The sequence below is a fragment of the Podarcis pityusensis genome, assembly GCF_964106645.2.
Source record: "Podarcis pityusensis genome assembly, chromosome: 10".
Lineage (NCBI taxonomy): Eukaryota > Metazoa > Chordata > Lepidosauria > Squamata > Lacertidae > Podarcis > Podarcis pityusensis.
Window position 1 is genome coordinate 69,927,703 of NC_138035.1, and position 24,269 is coordinate 69,951,971.

General features: G+C 41.7%; 1 protein-coding gene across 4 annotated transcripts in view; it reads left to right on the top strand.

The window, feature by feature from the left end:
- Nucleotides 1-24,269, top strand: part of FBXL13 (F-box and leucine rich repeat protein 13) — a 73,290-nt gene that overhangs the window by 35,296 nt on the left and 13,725 nt on the right. For all 4 annotated transcript variants that reach the window (XM_081023551.1, XM_081023552.1, XM_081023550.1 and 1 more), the window contains exons 13-18: nucleotides 7,989-8,087; nucleotides 9,829-9,946; nucleotides 10,126-10,288; nucleotides 11,624-11,743; nucleotides 13,014-13,140; nucleotides 20,687-20,770. In XM_081023551.1, the coding sequence (XP_080879677.1) occupies nucleotides 7,989-8,087; nucleotides 9,829-9,946; nucleotides 10,126-10,288; nucleotides 11,624-11,743; nucleotides 13,014-13,140; nucleotides 20,687-20,770 (711 nt within the window). The remainder of the gene's footprint in view (nucleotides 1-7,988; nucleotides 8,088-9,828; nucleotides 9,947-10,125; nucleotides 10,289-11,623; nucleotides 11,744-13,013; nucleotides 13,141-20,686; nucleotides 20,771-24,269) is intronic.

The following is a 24,269-nucleotide window of genomic DNA, read 5'->3' on the forward strand; positions in this document are numbered from 1 at the left end:
CCAAACAACCCTTTCCTAAAGAATTTGCCTCTGTGTTAAAACTGAAGCAACAGCCTCAGTGGTTGCTGGAGTAGTTGAGAGCCTAGAGAAGGATCTGAGACCTCCTTGGTTTCCTATCTGCTACTGAGGCTTTTTCAACAGGCCTGTTCCTGTTATTTATTTATTAATATTTTTCTTCTACCCCAAAACAGGATACAATAAATCAACAAAATACAAACAGAACAAATCTAAACAAAGTGTAAAAGGCAGAAAACCTACATGCTTACCAGGTTATAGAAGCTATGGTGAAATGTAAAGCGGCAGGAATGAGGGTGTTAATTGAGTGAAGTTAGGAAATGGAGATACAGACTATGTGAAAGGCCAAAGCAAGGAAGCTAGTGGAGAGGTAATGGTAGAGGAAAGAGCTTTAAAATATATCCTGCTTGAAAAATATCTATGAACCCCATCTGTGAAGTTTCAAGGGCCCTTAATTTGTCCCATAATAAAAATAATTTCAGTGCAATAATTTTTAAATTAAAACGCACATCGTATGAATGCAAGCAGTATGTGGTTCTTATCAGTTAAGAAGCATTGACCCTTATAGAAGTTTGAGCTGAACACTCCTTGGATAGACCCATCCTGTCTATCCTAATTGGATTCTCCCTTCCTTAACCATCACAACATGGATCATTTAAATCAGTGTCGCTGGATTCACTTCAGAAGTTTGAAGGCCACTTCATACTTGCCACTTTTCTCCATAGGGGTATTCTCTTTATTGGGGGGGGGGGGAGAGAATCATGTGCCTATTACGTCATCAAGGGTCATATATTCCACCATTAGCACATGAATCTGAAAGTAGAATAAGCAGTTTTTACCAGCAATGGTGATTTTTAAACAGGGACCACTTAGCTACAGTAGTCCATGAAGGACTTTCCTTACACTGGGTCTGGAAGCTGAAACTAGTTCAGAATGAGGTGGCATGGCTTGTAATACCAGTGCTAAGGGAAGTGCACTGTCTGATAGTATGCCTCTGGGCCCTTTAGAACTATATAGCACAATGGCAGAAGGTTGCAGAAAGACGGGCAAGAAAACAGGTGTCCTTTTCCTCTTAGTGAAACTTCCCCCACCCTCTGCAAATCCCAGACTACAGGGTTCCTGTTTCAATCTGGTTGAAGTCTTAGACAGAAGAACTTTGCATTATAATGCAACATCATGTTGTAACTGTGCCCCACTTATTTTAATTTCTAGTCAGTGTGTTTTTGGATAAAAAATGAGGTACTGTTACTCATATATTGATAATGTAATCATCATCATCATCATCATCCAATAGGATGTTAAAAACACAATAAAAAAATCAATCATTAAAAACTTCCCTAAACAGGCCTGCCTTCAGATGTCTTCTAAAAGTCAGATTGTTGTTTATTTCCTTGACATCTGATGGGAAGGCGTTCCACAGGGCGGGCGCCACTACCGAGAAGGCCCTCTGCTGTGGGTGCCAGCACAAAATGGACAGCAAAAAAAAAAGGGGGGGGGGAGATGCCAGTACTCCATACCAGTGAGTATTAGACTATCACAGAAAAAGCTCTGCTTATTCTTCACATGCCAGATTTCTTTTGTTGGGTGTACTTGCAACTGATTGCTTTCTCTCTCATTGTATTGATTTTTAGCAGAAAATATGGACATATTTCAGAACTAGGGTGAAGAATGGCTTAATAATCTAATAAATTTTATTGGCCTGCAGTGAGACATGAGACCCAGGAGATAGAATAATAATTTACCGTATTTTTTGCTCTATAAGACTCACTTTTTCCCTCCTAAAAAGTAAGGGGAAATGTGTGTGTGTGTTATGGAGAGAATGCAGGCTGCGTAGCTATCCCAGAAGCCAGAACAGCAAGAGGGATCGCTGCTTTTGCTGCTCAGCGATCCCTCTTGTTGTTCTGGCTTCTGAAATTCAGAATATATTTTTTTCTTGTTTTCCTCCTCCAAAAACTAGGTGCATCTTATGGTCTGGTGCGTCTTATAGAGCGAAAAATACAGTACATTGCTGGTGGTAAACACAATTTTGTTGAAGTGAGAACTTCCAAAAGTTGATGTAAAGTGGTCGGGAAACAGGCAGTTGTTGCTGACCATCTGACTGCAGGCAGAATAGCCAGCCAGCTTGTCACCAATGAAATACCCAGATTGGGAAACTCTACTAAGGGGTGACTTAATGTAACAGCTGTACTGGATCAGACCAAAGACCCATCCAGTCCAGCATCCTGTTCTCATAATCACCAAGCAGTTGCCTATAGGAAGCCCCCATGCAGACCTGAGCGCAGCAGCACTCTCCCTACTTGTGATTCCCGGCCACTGGCATTCAGAGGCCCAGGGCCCCAACACTGGAGGTAGAATGTAGCCATCATGGCTAGTAGCCACTTACAGTCTTGTCTTCCATGGATTTGTCTAAATCTCTTGAAAGCCGTCCAAGTTGGCAGCTGTCATTACAACTCCAGATAACAAATTATATAGTTACTATGTGCTGTGTGAACAAGTACTTTATTTAGTCTGTCCTGAATCTTGCAACATTTCACTTCATTGGATGCCCTCAGGTTCTGGTATTAGAAAAGGAGAAAAACATCTCTCGGTCCACACCACGCATAATCTTATATAAGTATGTCATGCCCCCCTTATTATTTTCTTCTAAACTAAAAAGGCCCAAACATTGCAACCTTTCCTCTTGGAGTAGTTGCTCCAGCCTCTTGATCTTTTTGGCTGCCCTTTTCTGAACTTTCTTTCTAGCTCTTCAATATCCATTTTTGAGCTGAGGTGACCAGTCTTATGACTGCAGGCTATGCAGGTCAATCTCATATTCACCTCTTCCCCCCTCCCAATTTCCAACTAATCTTCAAAGCAGGCTGATTTCCCCCAAGCCTCTGACCCTTTAAGGCGACTCTCTGAAGCCAGTTTGGCACGCACACAAGCATTTTGTACATACACACACCGACTGAGAGCTTCAACCCCTCTGGAGGCTTCACCTGGGGCAAAAACCACCGCTATGGCACTGCTGAAAGGGTTTGCCAGAGACTAGCACTCCTTACTCTCAACCTAAAATCCTTCAGTGATGCAAAAGCACCACTGAAGGCCAGGAGCTCCTTTAGTTTGCTCAGCTCTACTGCCAAACCACAGAAAGCTCCAGCAAGTCTACAATTGTGGGCAACTGAGAGATGCTGCTAATACTAGGCGTAGTGTAATCACAGAAGCAAATTGTTTCCAGCCTAGTTGAAAACCCAGCTGATAAGTTTCTAAAATTTTGTACACTATAATTTCCATATATCTATTTCCAGCATAGGAGGAAAATACCCTGCTGATTTAACGGGGGTCAAAGCAGCCTGGATAGAGACTTAATACTTTGCTATGTTCCAGAATATAGTTGTTATTCGCAGATAGGGTTGGATCGCCCCAAGACAGAGTCAGCTGGCAATGTTCAGGCCACCTCACATTTCCTGGAGGCTGTAGGAGGCAAAGTGTCATCACAGCAATGCCTCTGCGGGCATATCTGCCAGACTGATTTGAACACCTGGCATGATGGCTCTTCCAGCGGCACTAATCCAAAAATTAGAAAATCTATGTAGGGGAGTAGGAGTAACATTATGGAGTGTTCTGCCTATTCTTATCTATAAATTAAGCTTCGTTCAAAGCTAGGAGGCCCTAAATGGCAATAATTCCAATATGTGGTCCATTTTATGTTTAACAGAAATATTTTCATTCAAGCCAAAAAGATGTATTATAATGTACAACTTGAGCTGCAATTTGTGCATACCCATGATATACACACATGATATATACACAATTCTGTAGCAAAATCCATTGTATATGTTAATAGCTGTTGATAGGACACCAGTCTTAGTCCAACTGACTAGACATTGCCCAATTAGTTCCACATATCCAGAGGGGATTTGGACTTGAGTTTTTTCCACTACCACCACAACTCCACATATACTACAAAGCCAACTGCTTTTAGAATACTGTGGAGTTTCAGAAGTACTTCATGAAATAGTACAGGGAACAGTTGTTGAAAAAGCAAATATTGAAAGTGACTATTATATTGATTTTGTTTGTTCCAAAGCAGCTACAATACAGTTTTTTGCCAACTCTCAAAGGATATGAATATGAATTAAAGGGTGGTTGTTACCAGTAAATATCAAGTCAAATGTGCTTTCTAAAATAATAAAATAGGTTGGGATTGGGAAGCCCCAGCCATGAAAAAAATAAATTGTTAATACTCCCAATAAGAACAGTGGTCTTTTTGTGTGTAATAATTACAATGTATCAGAAAACAATAATCAGATTTTCAACTAGTTTCTTGCCGACTTCTTGGAAACAGTTTCAATTTAAAAGGGAAGAAAGATAACATAAGGAAATATGGCTCCAGATTTTCCCAGTCCCCAAGAGTTTCTAAGCTTACATTTCAGGAAAAGTCCAGAAACTGATATTTTGAGGAGCTTGTTGCAGTTCTTCATACATTTTCTATAGTGATTAGTTATCTTTTCGCAGCATGAATTAGGAATGCTGTGTTTAAATTAATAACATCTGAATGTACTTTCTCAAGGAGCATTCACCCCCTGGGAATTGTTCAACATGACCTTCTGTCCTCTTGTGAACTGTTTTCTATGCCGAGATAGAAAATGGCACAAAAGCTGGCATCCAGTTCTTATACCATGTGAAAGATTATCTGTTACCTTTATTTAATAAATTTGCAATTTGGCAGTGGTTCTTACATTCCACTAGATTTGCATCATTCAGGCAGGCCAGAGAGAACAGAACCAAGAAAGAATGTGTTACCTAAGGCAAGTTATTTATGAAAGCAAACTAGCTATTGTTAATAGTCCATAAATTAGAAATGCATGCAACTAAGATATTTTGTATGCAGCGTGAATTCAGTACAGTAGAGCAAAGCTATATGGAAGCCTTTTAAGCTGGATATTTAGGCATCTTTGTAGGCATACTATAGATATTCTTGAGCAATTGGTGGGGAAGCAGAGAGGCAGAAGTTAAAACGATGGGTATCACATATTTATTTGCTATATGTCATTTGAAAATAAGAACTGTGGAGTTTGCACCTTAAATAAGTTTATATTTTTGTGTCTTCTCTAGCCGGTCCCCCACATTTATCATTCTAAATTTACTTCTTCCTTCCATGTCTAAAATAAATTCTAAAATTCAATGTTACTGGCTACTTTCAAGTAAGCTTTTACTTATGGCATTAAGCTTACTCTTCTTTCTGAGCTGTTTTTAAAATTTGGAGTCCTAGCATACTTATTTTAGTGTTCATGTTGACATTGAAAATAAGCCCATGGATGTTAGTAGCTGGCTAAGAGGCTAGTGTCCTGAATGTCCATTCAGGCAGCAAAGGAGAGAAGGTACCCCCCTCCTCCTTTGTGGCTTGCATGGAAATACAGGCTGTCAGCATCTTGACAGGCTAGTAACAACAGCAGCAACAACATCTTCTTCCAAGCTGATTGAAGGTATCAAGCCATCCCATTCCGTCTCCACATGCTTACTTAGTTTCCATGTTGGTTGCAGAAGAAGGGCTTGTTCTTCCTCCATGACCAATTCAGAAACCAAATGAGCTGGCAGAGGAGAGAAAGTGCCACCTGTTGCTTATCTACCTGCCCTGCTCACTTGCCAGCATGGAATTTCATTCACTCACTGGCAGTGACTTCCTGGTCACCTATGTCTATCAGTTGTTAAATATGAAGTTGACTTATAGACCTTCAAAAACTTGGAAGAATTGTATTGGTGCTGCCCGATCTAGAATTATTGAATTTAAAAATTGGTGCTGGGAGGAAAGTGATCTATCTCTCAGCTGCAGTGATACTAAAGCTACAGTTCTAAGCACGCTTACTGGTGAGTAAGTCCCACTGAATATTCATATTATTATATCCTTTTTTATTCATTTACATCCTATCCTTCCTTCCTAAGAAGCCCAGGGCAGCAAACATACTAATCATATTAATCTTAAAACAGTTATAAAACATTCTAAAAACAGTTTTAAAAGAGTTATATGCTAGTATTAAGAGCAATTTGGCCTGGCAGCTCACTGGCAGACAATGCAGTGCTTTCAGGGCCAGTGACACATGGTCCTATCAGCTGCCCTACTTACTTACTAGCCCTAGTAGCTGCTGCATCCTGCACTAATCGCTCTCTGGTGCTCTTCAAGGGCTGCTCCACATACAGCACATTACATTAGTCCAGATGGGAGGGCAGCAGTGCATGGACAACTGAGGCCAGGCCATCCTGAGCTAGGAACGGTCAAAGCTGGCAAATCAGCCTTAGCTCAGCATAAGCGCTCTTAACCACAGAAGCCACTCCAGGGATAAGTCTGAATCCAAGAGTCCTCCCAGACTACAAACCCGTTCCTTCCAAAGGAGTGCAATCCCTCCCAGGACATGTCATACACCTAAATTCTTGGTGTGGGAACCACCCATTCACAGCACTTACAGATTATCAGGTCTCAGCCTCAGTTGATTAGCCCCCATCCAGCCCTTCTATGCCTCTAAACACTGTTCCAACACCTTCACAGCTTTCCATGGCTTTCCATATGTTATTGGACTCCAGTCACATCAGCCCCAGTCAGCATTGCCAGTGGGTGATGTATTCCAGCAATATCTAAGGGCCACTGATTTCCCATGTAGCAACAAATGATGTCTTGCCATGATATTGGAAGGCAGGGAAAGTTTGGGGAGGAGTGGATTATGCAAGCCCAAGGTCCACTCATTTAGCTCCAAACTATAATTTTGTGTTATATCTGAATGAGCCTTTAGTGGGAAGAACATAGAAGGGCATTCTCTATAGGACCTATTTATTTAACATAGGCTTCATTTGAACTTTAAATTTTTATTAATTTTCCTAGGCTTCTTAACCAGAAATAGCATGTGTCAGGGGTTCAGGAGCAGAGGCAAGGGCAAGGGAGGAAACAGAGAGCGAGGGAGAGGAGGCAGAAGAAAAGATGAGTGATGACGACGACCCGAGATCTCCGAGTCTTTCCAGTGAATCAGAAGATTCACAGAAAGGAGCACCAGTGGCCAGGGCAAGGGGGGAGCCTAGGGGGACACCCCAGGAAGATAGAGCCAGAGGGGACTCAGAGGGGAGCAGTTGGAAATCAGGACCAGCGTCACCGCCAGAGAGCAGGGAAGAGGAAGGGCGCCAGGGATCAAGCGCTGGCAGCTCACAACAGGGGGGAGGGCACGAGTCAGGAGTGGCCACACCTCCATCGGGGAGCGAAGAAACGGTCAGACGGAAGGTGGAAGGTTGGGCGCGCGTGCCAAGTTCAAATGCACAGGAAGGTGGCGCAGTAGGCAGCCCGGAAAGGGAGCCAGGTCCTAAAGCCCGCCGAAAGGAGGGAGAAGAGTCAGGGGGGTCAGCGTCAGCGTCAGAGGAATCCCGGAAGGAAGAGACCCCGGGGGGCAGAGGGACCCAGAGAAGAACAGTCAGGCGGAAAAGGTGGAGCAAGGCTAGGATATTAAGTTGGTGTACAAGGGGCGGAGACTCAGATGGAGCTTCGCCGATCTAACCATGAGACGTAGAGTTGCACGCAGCAGCTTGAGAATGGAAACTGTAACTCAATAAAGACTTTTATTTAATGATCGCTGGCTAGCGTGATCCTCTGTGAGCTAGGATCTGGAAGCAGCTCTGACAGCATGCATTCATAAAGGCATTGCTATGTATAGGATTAACTTTCCAAAATTAATATTTAAATGGAAAAACACGTTTGACATGTACACATATACCCAGTATTTATGAAGCTGGGAAATACTGTGAATCTGGAATCAGACATTTTCAGACAGACTGTTTTCTTATAGATTCTCTTGAAACAAATCTTCTTTTGTTCCAGATAATATATTTTGTAGTTTTCCTTTACTAGCTTGAAAATAATGTATAATAATTTTCTCATAATATAGATGTTAATAATGATTTTCAGTACTGGCATACAGTTCATGTTTTCTATTAAAAATGTTTTTAAAAATCAGCTCACAGTGGAAGGCTTCAGGAATATTGCTGACAGCTGCAGTGGTATCAAACACTTGATTATTAATGAAATGCCCACTCTATCAGACAGATGTATTCAGGTAAGAAACCGAAACGGACATATATTTGTTTTGTAAACATATATTCTGTTAATTTCCAGACATGAAAAATCCGGCATTTTACAGCAAAACTAAAGAAAACTATTCTAGAAGTTAGCTCTATCTTGGTTTCGTTCCCAGCCAGATTAAAAACAATAGAAGCCACAATGGCTTTTTACTGGTAAAGTAACAATGTTCTTCTATTGGGATGACCCCACAACTGAGCAGTCCCACAACTGGCATATTAGATAGGGACTCTGCATCTACCACCTGGAAAAGAATGAAGCATCTGAGGATCAGGGTCCTCTTCCCTCCACTAGAATGCTATGTGCCATGTAGGGCAGGCGATACAGTCCAATTTTCCTGCTGAAAGAAAGGAAAATTCCCTTTCCCCATTCCCTTACTTTTTTTTTGTTTTGCCAGGCAGCAGATACCATGAAAGAGGGTGGAAGTTTACTCTTTGAAATCACTGTTCCACCCCTGCTTCATCTGGCTGGGAAGGAGATATAAAAAAGTGCTCCCCTTTACATAGGATGACTGCACTGCTTCCTTCTTTTTTGGGAGCCTTGCATGAAACAAACGGATAAAGCTCTCTACCTCCATTTTCACTTTACACAGAGCCTCATGGGGATTTCCGTATTGTTACAGGCCCCCTCAATCCTAACCAAGCCATGCACAAGATTGCGGGGGTCTTTGCCCTCAACCAGGGTCTGTGCTCCTTTGGGGCACTGAAGACACAGTGGAGGCTGTCATAGCTTTAAGAAATATGTTTTATTCACATATTTACACCTGAATTTAGATGGAGGGAGTCCAGATCTTACAGCATGGTCATCTCAAGAAGGGCTTATTCCCTGCACCAGTGCAGCACTGGAGTCCAAGGCATCTCTCCCAGCCTGCCTTCAGCCAGCCTGCCCAAGATGGACCTCTCTCTTTTTTCTCTCCCTTCTTCTCTCTAGTACACCTTGCTAAAGACACTCTTTTCCTGCCACCTGCCACACTAACCCATTCACTTTGGCAGACTCTTTTTAGACTCTTCTTCTTAGATGGGCCATCAACCCCTTTTTTCATGATAGCGGCTTGGCTTATCCCTGGCTAGCTATGTGACGCTGCCTCAGCTTATGATCCTAAACTGAATGCAACAGCCCTTGGTTTAGTTTTAATTAATCAAACTTTGCTTCATGAATTTATAAGTTTGATCAAATTCTAGCTCTTTACTGAATCTTTCCCCCATACTCATAACAATATTATTTTACTTATTTTTATTTAGGAATGAATTTGGATAGCGATATTTGACATCTGAATGATATGAGATTATGGTATATTGTATGAGTCCAATCCCCCAGTAATCCATAACAGCTAATAACCTATTACTGTACTGTACATATTTAATCAGAAGATGATTTCAGATGAATTTACCTACAATCCAATTTGAATCAGATTGTTAAGCACCCAGTAATGCAATATATATATATATATATATATATATATATATATATATAAACTAATGGGTGTGTCATTTTTATCAAACGTTTAACTTTATGCAGAGATATGTTTCGATTTTGCAGCAGTAGTCTAACAGTAGCTACTAAGAACAATATCAGAATTGATGTGCCATTTTTACTTCTTCAGTTATTAGTATTCAGTTGGCTATGAGAGGATAGAAACTCCAGCATTTGTTATTAAAAAATGTATATTTTCCACATAAAATACAATGCATTTGAAACCTGCGTATTTTCTCTTAAAGGCTTTAGCTGAAAAATGCCATCAGATTGTGTCTGTTGAATTTAATGAATCCCCACATGTTTCTGATGCAGCTTTTAAAGCACTTGCTAAATGTAAACTTGTCAAGATGAAAATACAAGGTTAGTGATGACATAGTATAATAGTTCCTGCAAAATAGTTGTATGTGCTACCTTTTTACCATGGCGTTGGCTCTTTGACATAAATAGACGTGTGCATAAGTAGACACGCTTTTTGTGACTGAAAAAGCTATTGACTTCAGGCCAAATGTAACCTAATTGTTGTTTTGTGATTTCAATAGGGAGTAATCAGATTACTGACCTAACTTTCAAACTCATAAGCAAATCCTGGCCTCATATGAAACACCTTTGTGTGTCTGACTGCCAGAAGATAACAGATTTGAGTCTCAAGATGATTGCACCGCTGCCTGATATTGTTGTACTGAAATTATCAGATTGCATAAGGTATTCCGTTACATTCAAATGACTGTGTGGGTTATTCATTTTAACAAAATTGCAAATTAGCAAAAAAATGTGTTAGCCTCCATGCCTGCAAATAAGCACACAGAACAGAGAAAAGGTCTGTGCCCCACTGTAACACCACAATATGCCAGACCAGGGGTTGGCAAGGTTTACCTCGCCTGGACCAGTTCACTCCAGCGGAGATCCCTCCGTGGGCTGGATTGCACCCGCGATTTCCGGCGTCTGCGCAGACACGATTTCCGGCACCACAAAAGCGAGTCCCCGCTCCGCACTGCGCCGGTTTAGCGCAGCATGCGGGGACTCACCGAGTGGGTGGCTCAGTTCGGGGGCGGCTTGTGGGTCGGTTAAACAACCCCCATGGGCCGCTTGTGGCCCATGGGCCTTAGGTTGCCTATCCCTGTGCTAGACCAACCAGCACATTATATTTGTAGAACAGGACATCAACAGCTTCCTTCCCCAGATGTAGTGCAGCAACAGTGATAAAATGTAGACTGCAACAGAGGACATGGCAGAGACAACAAGACTGGGGGTGGTGTGGGCAAGTGTCTACCACTTAAATGCATTACAGGGCTACTCTAGTAAAAGCATCATAAAGCCACCCATTTGAGTGAGACCACAAGAACCACTTATTCTTGTATAGTCCTACTGAAGTTAGTGGACTACTGTTCAGTAAATTATTTCAATTTAGTGGGTGACATTCCATACATACCATCCTTGTGTTTGCAATAGAAATCTACTTGTGCAGTGGGATTTTGGGATTCTCTTCTCTCTTTCAGTCTCCTGTGTGCTTCTGACCATATGGAGTTGAGGGACTGCGGGAGGCAGTGGGGAGGAAATGGAAGTCCTGTTGAATGAATGGATTACTGCTCACACTATCTTGACTCTCACCCACAGTGAGAGTCATAGGTGTCAACTCCCCAGAGCCTGGGTGCCTGAGTACCCACAACTTTCAGCGCCAGGGCCATGCAAGCTGCATGGCACCCACGGCCCCAGGCACCCACGGTCATGGAGCCAAGTTGGCACTCCTGGTGAGAGTCAAGTTTTGGAAGTAAGTCCAATTCATTTTAATGAGACTTCCTTCTCAGAGAACATTGCCATTTAGCTATCAGATGGAAACAGGTTTCCAACAATCTCATTGTTTAGCTTGTAGTTCTGAAAAAAACTAGCATTGTAGCACCCACTTTTGTAATAGATGCAGAGACAAATATTGACTGCTGTATAGTTTAGTTATAGATGATCTTGCATTCAGATGCTAGTTTTTAGGACATTATTAGAATTGTGACATATATCAGATAACTTATTTTCTATTTGTTTTAGAATCAGTGATGGAGGACTAAAAGCATTTACTGATGGTGCTTCAGGCTCAAATATACGAGAACTCAGCTTGGCCAATTGTTCCTATATCACTGACAGTGCTATCACAAAAATAGCCCACAGGTACCATAATGCCATATATATTATTTGTTTGGTGAAACGTAACAGATACGTTTCAGGAATGTTGCTTCAAAATTCTTGTTAAAATCAATCTTGTTTCTGATATCTAGCTTAGGAAAAGATGTTGTGCATAGTACATACAGCAAAGTGAGTTGTTGTGACTAAGCCCTGTTGAAATCAATGGAATTCACAGCTCAGTTGTAATGTTTTAGGAGTCATTTCAATGGAGCTTCTTAAGAACTGTTCATAGAATTTAGGTTGGAATCCAATAATCACCTGTGAATAAGCCCCATTGAACTCAGCGAATCTTACTTCTGAATAGACAAGCACAGGACTATAAATAATTTAACCGTGAATCACATACCCATTAATGTCTCAGCTATTTTTTTCTGTCACTTTTTGCAAAACTGACAACTTAAAAATGATTCATAGGATTCAATGTTCAAAATTTCTGATATTCTACAAGTGTTTAGAAAATTATTTTTCTTCCCTAATACCTGTAGATAATTTTATTTATTGCTGGTTTTTATATGGCTGTGTGTGTGTATCTATATTTATGCATAATTTGTTTTTCGTTATAATTATCAGATAATCAAAACACAGAAGTTTTGTTTTGGGGATCCAAAAGGCCATATAAATTCTATGTATCAAATAGGCTTTGGGCTTATGTTCTTTGAGTATACATGGCAAACTACTTTTGAAACTCTGAGAATGTCTCAAAACAGTTGGAAGGGCAGGTGGGGTGGGAGTGGGGGTTATTACTCAAAGGGAAAAGAGAAAAATTCCACTGGGTATATGCAAGTCCCAGGCATACCTGAAGTTGCTTTTTTACAATCAGTGTCTGTGTTCTAGTACCTAATAATAACGACAATTTCCATTTATTGAAAAAGGATCTACTTACTGGTCTCCTTTGGCTAATTTGTTCCTGCGAATGTTCCATATTTTATTTTGAAGCTGAGAATGCCTGACATGAACAAAACTGTCAAAAGAGGAAATGAGAAAAGCTTGAAAAAACATTTTACATGTTTTTAAAATACTGAACAGGAATAGTGAGGCAGGCTACAATACAGCCTAACACTGAAGTGCTCAATAACTAATTTAAAACAATATTTATAGGATGGTCTTAGTTAGTATCTTAGGGTATCCTGTTTTGTGAGCAGGTAAATGAACATTTTTATTGTAATTTTGGAAGTGTCCTATGAAAACCTAAGCCAAAAGTTGCACAGGTATGGCATAATAAGAAAAGAAATAACAAGATCTATTGTTTTTTAAGGTGCCACAATCTGATTTATCTGAATCTGCGTTATTGCCAATCTGTGACGGATGCTGGAATTGATGCTTTAACACAGATCTCCTCACTTGCATATCTTAATATTTCTGGAATTAATGTCACAGACCAGGTAAAAATGAAATCACAAAGGCATGGCAATGTGTTCCTGTATGCTCTTAATATTGCCGTGCCAGCAATTTCTGTGAGTCACAGTGATATTTTCTGTATTATTCTCAATTTCTTTTCTTAATTCTTAACATCCTCTTTGCCTTTTGGTCACTGTAGCACATTGGAAGGAACAAGAAATAGAACAGCATTCAAAAATAAGGGATTACCTCAAGATAATAATATGAGCTAAATAGGATAAACTGTAAAGTTTGTGGGTTGGGTTATTGAAACATGAGATAACTGGGAAAATTGTTTTTTATTAATCTAATAATGTTCATGCTAAGGTTCTTCAGTTAACACAACCAATCTTTCTTACATGTTCACTGTTGACTTATAAAGGTTTGAGACCAAGTATACACAGCAGTAGCAAAACAGAGTCTCTTTGGAGTGCAAGGCATGGAAGATCATGGAACTAAGACTAGTTCATGACTTACAGTATTGAAATATTGATATCTGTTACCCCAGAGGCTTAATACAGCCATTTTAAAGCTTGTAAGTGTTCGAGAAACTATTGAAAGTACAGATAGCAGCATATGGCGACAAGGAAGTACAGTCAATGGCTAAACTAGATGTGATGTTAATTGTATGAATGCAACAATGTGAACATATTTTAAAATATAGATTACAGTCATGCGGTGTCCTGAGTAGCATTGGGACTGTAGGAGGTAGGTGTTTTCTCCTTCTCCTGTGAAACACCCTCCCTTTCGAAATTGCTATTTGCATTCAAAGGGGAGTTTATTTTTGGTTACTGTCCTCCCCACCACCTGAGGGTCTGATGTACACCAGGCTGTTTACATTTTAAAAACCATATATGTTAACTGGATATATGGGAAACCATGTTCAATTGTCTTAACAAAGTTGATAAAATGATACCATGTCGTATAGAAGGGGTAAGTCCAGGGGCGTAGCTAGCTCCTCCGGCACCCTTTTGTGAAATGGCTACTTTGTCCATAAGCATGATGCCCCATACTTGCAAAATCCAGGCTTCAAAAAGATTTGCATTTAAAGTTTTCTCTCCCCCCCCCCCTTTTGCAATCACATATTTAGTTGCAGTTAATAAATGGAGGGTGTGATTCATTCCAGTGTTATGTGCAAACCAGCACTTGTGATTGGTCTCTTTCCAGACAAACCTTGAGCTGTGAGCCAAGAACAAATCTGTTCAATCATAGTAAGCCACAAACCATGCCTTATTGTGATGTATGAACCAGCTCAGTGAAGCACTTTATCTGTCTATCTATCTCTATCTATCTGTCTATCTATCATCTATCTATCTATCTATCTATCTATCTATCTATCTATCTATCTATCATCTTCTGTGTTTTTAGAACAAGTCTGTTTTACTTTTAAAAACAGCCATTTCTGTTAGTTTTCTCTTTCCCTTGTGGAAGATGGAAAGCTGTATTGCATTTAGGGTGTCTTTTTATACCTGTCATGCAAAGTTCATGTAAGCTCTAGTCTAACATTCTTGTGCCTTAAGTTTTTCATTAAAATGGATGTAAGGATGTTTGATCTTTCTAGTGGCAAGCATGCTTCAGTTCAGAAAGATATCGTCCTGAGCTCTCTGGGAGCATAAATATCTAAAAATAAGTTTTGGAAAAAAATACATCCTACATACTAATAACTTTCTAGCATACTTTGTTGACTTAAACAAGAAACAATGTTTATAATTTGAATAATATGCAACATATGAGATACTAAAGATAAGAAATATTCTTGCTATGTGGAAATTAATATTTTGCCATGACCCTTTTTCTTGAAAAAATAACTGTACTACATTTATTCAGTGTTTGCTTCACTTTTATTTTGGCTTATAATCAAAGACACAGTGAAATACAAGAACTGATACATTACTAAAAGCAAAGGGCTCAGAATGGATGTCATTGTTGTAATTGTCACAGTGGAGGCTGTATATTTTAACACAATCATATCACAATATTGTTTGCCTTTGGAAAAATTAATTATCCAGCCGTATTCAAAATCTACCCCTCCCCTAATCATTTTCAACTGGCTACTCTTCCAACACTGCTGACCTTTTTCTTTTTCATATGTCTTTTAAAAAATTCTTAACAATATACAGTATTTAGGATTACACTTGTCAAGATGGCCCTGCCAAAGGTCCCAAATATTCTCAGAATCTCTTATCTTCAGAGGCACTCTGATAGGATCCTTGCTTGGAAAGTTTGGTTGCCCTAATTTCATCACAGGATCTCTTTATATTTATATTGTACATTCTCCAGTGGACAGTAGGACATCCCCAAATGGAATATTAAGTTACTCCCATTTTGCAAGGCAGGAAAATGTCACCACTCCAATGGAATCTGTTTGCCCCCTCCCTTGGAGTGGCAGTTCATTTTTACTGCCTAGTTTGACATAGTATTACATTAGCCCAGCTCTCGCGATCTGCATTCTAGCCAATAATTTCATCAATTTCAATAATTTCATCAATTTCATATTTTCAATTACCTTTGTGCACGGTGTGACTGCTGAAGTGATTGCCTGAGAGTGTCATTTTAATTATTTACTTCAAACCAATTATTTGGAGTGTGTGTGAAACTATACATTTTCTTCCTGGCTGTGGCTTTAATTTCCTTTCTCAGTTGAGAGAAATCATAGTGGTCAGTATTTTTAACCTGAATGCCCTATCTTTAGGCATCTAAACTTGTACTGATGTATCAAAACATAGGGATTGACGTCCAGATGTACTGAACACGTAAGCTTTCCTTTGATCTTATATCCTGTGAAAAATTGAGCTGCTAATTTTAATAAAGCACAACATCTGAATCAAATTTGGAGACTCATTTGTTGCCCAAGGCAATAAAGTAAAGATATGTAATACAAGTAAGGGGGCTCACATAGCCTTGTGGGACATATTTTGGAGAATAATAATAATAATAATAATAATAATAATAATAATAATAATTTATTATTTGTACCCCGCCCATCTGGCTGGGTTTCCCCAGCCACTTTGGGCGGCTTCCATAGAAACCAAAAATACAGTAAAATATCACACGTTAAAAACTTCCCTGAACAGGGCTGCCTTAAGATGTCTTCTGAATGTCAGGTAGTTGTTTATCGCTTTGACATCTGCTGGAAGGGCGTTCCACAGGGCGGGCGCCACTACCGAGAAGGCCCTCTGTCTGGTTCCCTGTAGCTTTGCTTCTCGCAATGAGGGAACCGCCAGAAGGCCCTCGGCGCTGGACCTCAGCGTCCGGGCAGAACAATGGGGGTGGAGACGCTCCTTCAGGTATACTGGACCAAGGCCGTTTAGGGCTTTAAAGGTCAGCACCAACACTTTGAATTGTGCTCGGAAACGTACTGGGAGCCAATGTAGGTCTTTCAAGACCGGTGGAAAAGCCTAAGGAGGAAGCCCTACACAAATTTGGAGTAGAGTCCCTAAGATGGTTGTATGGGTCCTTGGACCCCTTCTTCTGGCAACTCCTGCAGCCAAGCTGCTGCCAAATGTATTGCTCTGCTTTCCTTTGGACCACATCAATGAGGCAGGGTGTGTGTCTTGTCATCTGGGCATCCCAGAACCTCCATATACACTGCCCAGGCTTGCACCCCAGGGTGCTGCTAATGCACCCCGGAGGCGCACTCCATTGTCTCTCAAGACAAATGGATGCCAACAATAGGTGTGAATTGTGAGACTTGTCTTTCTTCCAGATCTGCTTCCTCTCCACATGCCAGTCATTTCATTTATGTTTTCTAATTTAAAAGGCAAGACCAAGCTTGTTCTTTTGGTTAAAGAACAAATGCCATATAGACTTTTAAATCACCTGAAGACTTGCTATTGAAAAGCACATAAAACACAGTAGAGCCTTAAGCAAAGTGTAATGTTTGAGGAGGAGTAATATTCAGTACCGTAAGCGTTAGAAGCATGTCCCTAATGTCATTTGTGGCGTGCTGGAGGGTACGCTTATCTCAGACATACAGTAAACCTAACTGTAAGGGTGGCTGAGTTTTTATCAATAGTATCTCTTAGAGTGGTGAATGGCACTATTTAGCAGGAAGAGACTCGAATGAAAATCCTCGCTATTACATATATTTACATGGCTGTTTATTTGTATATATTTTAAAATTTTATATATGGATGTTTTATAATGGCCTATATTTGTAATGCCTAATAAAGGTTTGGCAAAGTGGAAGTAAACAGTAAACCAGTACAGATTTGGCATTGGCCTTTTTAGTGGAGAATGCATAAATTCTTTTACTCTCTCCACACTCCCAAATGGTGAAAACTGCCATAACTGAAAGTCCAAGGATTCCTTTGACATAAGGCTATTTGCCCTGTATCCCAAATGATTTAGTCAAGGTTTAATCGTTATGTATTCTACAGAAGTTGGTAGTAAGTAGGGAGTCCTTATCCAGTGTGTGTGTGTGTGTGTGTGTGTGTGTGTGTGTTTATGGATTGAATTATGAAAACAGGCTGTTTCCTTCTGCTTTTTCATTCATACTTTGTTTCCTTCAAACATGAAAAGCTGTCAAAAGACCTTTTATTATGCAGTAAAATTTTACACATATACCATGAACATGTCCTACTTTTTCCACGTAATAATGTTATTAACATGCACTACATTTTGTTCTTTCAGCTAACCATTTCATGAGCATTTTCACAACACGTTTTTCTCTCTTGGTTGGATTCAAGGAATTAGTACAAAAGCAATACGCTTCCTTATTTACAGATGTGAGTGGGTGTTTACTGATATACTTGGAATTCACAATTTAACTCGCTGATAATGCAGTAGCTTCCTCTCTGTTGAAGATAAGTGTCACAGAAATTGTAGCAGGAGTTCAGAGACATAGGCGTCCCTTGAAAAACCCACTTTTTCCCTTTACAAACCAGCGCCTTTCCCTTCTATGAGAAGTGAGGCTACAGGGAACCAGACAGAGGGCCTTCTCGGTAGTGGTGCCCACCCTGTGGAACGCCCTCCCATCAGATGTCAAAGAGATAAACAACTACCTGACATTCAGAAGACATCTTAAGGCAGCCCTGTTCAGGGAAGTTTTTAATATGTAACGCTGTATTGTTTTTAACACTTGATTGGAAGCCGCCCAGAGTGGCTGGGGAAACTCAGCCAGATGGGCGGGGTATAAATAATAAATTATTATTATTATTATTATTATTATTATTATTATTATTATTCTACAGCAACCTCTTCCTTGCAATAGTGAGCGCCTTGCAGAGCCATGCAGAGACCTAATTCAGTGCCTCCCATCAGGCCCACGCCAGGCAGATTAATGGGTTCTGCTGTAAATTGAGGGCATGCACCATACACGTGTCTTACCCACACACTGCCTGGAAAGGATAACTTCATAACTATGTTTTGTGAATGGAAAACCGTGTTTTATGAATGAAACTCATGTCAAATGATACAGTGAACCAGAAGGTGGGCAGGAGAGTAGTGTTTTGCTCATATTTCACCCCAGCAGCCACCTCCAAAGTCAGTAGACAGGAAAGTTGGAAACTACTCAACGGGCTATGAATGTGTCAGGGGGTTGCTTGTCAGTAGAAGACAGGAACTGCCAAGCAGCGGAATTGGAGCAAGACCAAGAAGAATATATCTGGGAGGGAGAAGGAGATGGGTAGTTGAAATGGCTGGAGAGGTAAATAAAATGTGTCTGAATATGAATGGCGGTTTGAGGCAGGCAATTCACAAAGTATCATGCTAGACAAGTTTGGGAACTATGTAACCATGCAGAGAGGCGTAGCAAGGTCAGCTGGTACCTGGTGCAGAATTTTTTTTGTCAACCCCCCCAATTTGAAATTATTAAAAGAAGGAAAAATAAGATACTTACAGTTGCAAGTGTTATTTTCTGGTTTATTTGCTTAACATTGTGAGCATAAGCACTTAAAACCCCTGCAGACTCCGTGGCTTCGATATCAGCCAGAAACAAATTTCTTCTAACCCACCACCCCATTGCTCTGTTCACTGGCCTGATGGTAGAACTTGAACCTTGCACTCTATTTTGCAATAGGTAGGCCTAATAATGGAATTGCCCTAATAAGGATGTGTGTTTTCCTTATGCTTTGGTGCAGCTCCCTTTACTTTTACAATGCCTTTTAAAACAGGTGGCTAATCTGTGTCCCTCCAGGTGTTGCTGGACTACAACTCCCATCATTCCTATTGGCCATACTAGCTGGGACCAGTGGGGGATGTAGTCCAGCAACATCTGGAGGGACACAGACTAGCCCCCCAGCCCCCTGTTTTAAAGCTGACCGTGTAATGCACCATATCAGAAGCACAAATCCCTTTCAAGGGGCCATTTCCTCTACTCCTTCTTGTGTTTTTTCTTAGTATCTGCCCTGAACAACTCTGCAACTCAAACGCTTGCTCATTCTTTTGAGACATTTGAGTTAGTCCTAATAAAGTATTGTTCAACTTCAACTATTGGGCTGTTGTTGTTGATTTAATTAAACGGACCATTTCAAAAAGAAACGGATGTTCTTAGGCTGCAGTTCTACACCTTCTTTCCTGGGATGAATTCCCATGGAACTCAGTGCAGCTTACTTCTAAGTAGACATGCAAAGAAGGGCACAGATGTGTAAGCACCGTCTCAGCAGCTCACTGAAGAATGACAAACAATTTTCATGCTAACGTGAATATATTCTTATATTAATTCTCTCCTGAAATGGTGATGTATGGATCTTAACTTGTGTTTCTTTGGGGTGTTAGGCGGCACTGATGTATCTCTTGGCTTAATCAAACTGAGAACGCATCATCCAGCTTCTGTGTTTGAAAGAAATGCTTGTTTATTATTTTTATTATTAGTTGCTGAATACCTGGCACACATGGACCGCAATAATCATATGGACATAGAAAAGCGGGGGGTAAACGTCTTGGTAGCTTTTTTGTAAATATCCTTCTACGTAAGAATAGCCTTGCCTGATCAAACCAAAGGGTCCTGTTCTCCCCCTCTTGTCCGTCTCCAGCTAAGGCAGAGAAAGTGGCGGAGTTAGCTGTATGGGTGCCCAGAGCCCATTCTGTGCACTCGGGGGGAGCTGTGCAGGGGGGCAACATGATCGGCCGCAGCAGCGGGGTGATCCGCTGCACGTGAAGGTGGCATGTTCTGCCGCTCACAGGACAGCTGGGTAAGCCCCCTGCGGTGTGCCTTTTTGTCACACCCCCTCAGGGAAGACACCCAGGGCGGACCGCCCCCCCTTCCTACGCCCCTGACCACACACGCTCCGGTTTTGCTGAACAACTCCTATGGTGTTTTGTGATGTTTTCATTACTTTTTGTTTCAACTGGGGCAGTTATAGCAGACTAGGATTATGCAAATTGTAGGGGGAAGGATATACAAACAAGCGAATGCACAAACCCATGGCATGTTCCTAAGTTTCCAGCTATGTTTTGTTTTGGTAAAAGAATACATGTTTTAAAAGGTAATGGGGGGCGGGGACCTACAGCACTGAATAACAGCAAAGCAAAATAAATACATTATGTAGTACAACGGGTTTTTTTACATATGTGTGCCAATAAACTAATATTTGTCTAAAATATTTTTAGGCTTTGGATGCTCTTGGCAAACTCTGGAAAATTAAGGAGATTATTATATCAGAATGCAGGCTGTTAACTGATACAGGAATTAAGGTAAAATAAGATCCTATGTTATGTATGTTACAAGCATCAGTACATGTATGTCACTCTTGAACACATCTGATTTACAATGAAATAGTAAATATGCTGAGGTTTTTTCTTAAAATTGTTGAAACATGTTGCCATTAGGAAAATGTGCTCAAGCCATGGCTGTTTTCCTTTACATGCCAGCATGGGCTGTTTAATTGTCCTTTCAGCTCCAGACCATTATGACCTTTTTATTTTACAACAGTTTTTATATTGCACATTATTGTGTGCTACTTTTATTATTTTCATAGCTTTTAGCTTTTGATATATTGTGTATTTACATTTTCATTGTTTTATTCTTTTTGTAAACTGCCGTGGAAATATAATTGAAGGGCTGTAAAACCACTTTACATAAATAAATAGTGGCTTGCGTAGAGTGTTCCAGGAAATTTAAGGATGAGTTGAGATTTGAATTGGCGGTTTCAGTTTCTTAGCTCATATTGTTAACCACTGCACTGCTCCCGCTCTGAACTCCTGAGCAAATGTGGGCAAGTGAAGCTACAGTGACTGAGAGTTTTGGAATGTGGAAAGAGATAATATTCACCCCAGGAAGGGAGATTTAACTAGAACATTTTAAGAAGTGAAAAATGTCTCTGCACAGCAACCAATGGCAGTTTTGCCTTTACTTTTTAGCAGGGCTTATTTAAAACAGGATGTGTTTTTGGCAGTGGCTGCTATGCAGCCCTCATGGGATTCTGATAAGATGGCTGAGACAGAAAACAGATTGTGGATAGAAAACTGCAGCTTTGCAATAAAAATGGTGTCCCATCCTTTGTGTCTGGTGTATGCTAAAAAGAGAGAGAAAGGACTGAGGACAGATTCCTGGGGGGAACGCAGCAGAAGGAAGCTGAAACGACCATCACAAAGGAAGTAACTATTTCAAGAACAGGAGGAAATCTTAAACACCTATAATGTTAGTAGTTGAGGAGAAAGACTTGTGCAAGCATAGAAAGACACTTTGGTGAATTAAATCTAGCAAAATATCAACCCTGCATTAGCAATAACATGGTTTCACTACAAACTTATACAGTTGTTATATTTTTTAATCTATATTCCGAAAAATGCCCAAAAACCTTGCACAGAAATCATCACATTTTATCAAGTAACGACTACGAAAATAATGACTATGCTATCTGTGATGGGACGATGAGCTGCTTGTGTGTAAAATCCAAGTCCCTCAGAGTTTGGTCAAGTTTGCAAACCTCTGTCTGTAACGGAGCCCCTTAAACATGGCTCCGTCAGTCGCTGGCAGATTCCGACAGTGGTTGCTTTCGGAATCGCTTCCAACATAAAAGCTCCTTAACGGAAACACGTCTTCTGGACTCTCTGCGTGACAGTTTCCGGCGAGGAGTGGGTGTCCCTACAGGAGGTCCTGAAACCTCCCCACTGTTTTCGCTGGAAGTGTCTCTGAGCCATCCCTCCAGCTCACTTTCCCTCAGCTCAGCTCCTCTCCCCCTACTGGTTCCCTCTTCAGCTGCTGAGTCTCTCCCAACCTGTGTGAGCCCTTTCACTTCCCTTCCTTCCGATGGCAGTTCCCTGACATCCACCTCCCCTCCAGGGCCCCCTTCATCCCCTCTCGCCCCCTCCTCTACGGGCGGTGAGGAGGCAAAACCCCGGAATGAACTTCCTTCATCTTCCGATGTCTCGAACACTTCTCTCCACCTGTTGCGGTTCCTGGTCTCGAAGTACTCCTCCTCCTCAGAGTCCATCTCCCCTTCCCCTTCCGAGTCCGAGAATCCTTCCAACTCCTCCTCCTCATCGGTGGTCCCAAAGTATTCCCTCCGGAACCTCTCCACAGGCTGAGGTTTCCTTGGGAACCTTTGATGGAACGTTTCTATCAATACCTCGTCATTGATATCTTCTGCCATTACCCAAGTGTTTTCTGACTCCGGTTCTCCTTCCCACGCTACCAAATACTCCACCTGATTCCCCTTCCACCTGGCGTCGAGGATTTCTGCCACATGGCTACTGCATTCCCTTTCTTCTATGACCGGTCCCCGAGTGGCCATCCCTTCTCGTCCCCCCTCATACGGTGACAGTAACGACCTGTGAAATACTGGGTGCAGTTTCATGTGGTTGGGTAACCGGAGCCTGAAAGCCACTGGGTTGACCTGTTGAATGACCTCAAAGGGACCCAATCTCCTGGGTCTTAATTTCTTACAACCTCCTTTGAACGGCAACCCTTGGGTTGACAGCCACACCCTATCTCCCACCCTTATGGTTTCACCTTCCCTTCGGTTCTTGTCTGCCTGCCTCTTGTATTCTTCCTTCGCCCTTTCTAAGTTGAGTTGGAGCTGACGATGGATTGCTTCCATTTCTTCTACAAAATGCTCGGCTGCCGGGACGCTCCATCTCTCCCCTTCTCCCCCTGGGAAAGCCCTGGGATGACACCCATAATTAGCCAAGAAGGGGCTCATCCCTGTGGACACATTCTCGGCATTGTTGTAGGCAAATTCCGCCAGCGCCAACTTTTCTACCCAGTCATTCTCTCTGTCATTGACATAACACCTCAGGTATTGCTGGAGGACACCGTTTGCTCTTTCCGCCTGCCCGTTGGTTTCAGGGTGCCGGGCAGTCGAAAAGTTGACCTCCACCTGCAGTAAGCTCATGAGCTTCCTCCAGAACCTGGAAGTAAATTGTTTTCCTCGGTCTGAGACCACCCTCAATGGCACCCCGTGCAACCTAAAAATGTGTTCTACAAATAACTTCGCTGTCTCTTCCGCCGTGACTGCATGCGAGCAGGCTACAAAGTGGCACATCTTTGTTAGTAGGTCTACCACCACCATGATGGCTGTTTTCCCCTTGGACTTCAGCAGATCAGTCATAAAATCTATCGACACTGCCTCCCAAGGTCGTTTTGGGGTTGGTAAGGGTTCTAATAGCCCCGCCGGTGCCCGCCTCTCCCCTTTGGCTTGCTGGCATTGCTCACACCCTCTTACATACTCCCGTACATCTTCCCTCACCTTAGGCCACCAAAATTCCCTGGTGACCAACCACATGGTTTTGTGTTGTCCAAAATGCCCCGCCGTGGGGTTGTCGTGCAACTGCTTGAGTACCCTCCCCCTTAAGTCTCCTTCAGGGATATACAGTGCCCCTTTGTAATACAAAGCTCCATTTCTTTCCTCGAAACCCCCTGGTTCCTCTCCCTCACCCCTAAGACCTCTGAGCTTATTCTGGGCGTATTCATCATTCTCTGTTTCCTCTACCAGTTCTCTTTGTCCCACCAATGCCGCCCCACACACCCAGCAGTCCTCTGGAATGACATGTCTCTCTTCGGGTGCTCCCTCCCCCTCCAAATATTCAGGTTTGCGTGAGAGAGCGTCCGCCCTAATGTTCTCTGGGCCTGGCACGTAACAAATCTCAAAGTTAAATTTGGAGAACTCCTGGGCCCATCTCACTTGCCGTTGGTTGAGCACTCGTGCCGTCCTCCAATACTCTAGGTTCTTGTGGTCAGTGCACACTTGCA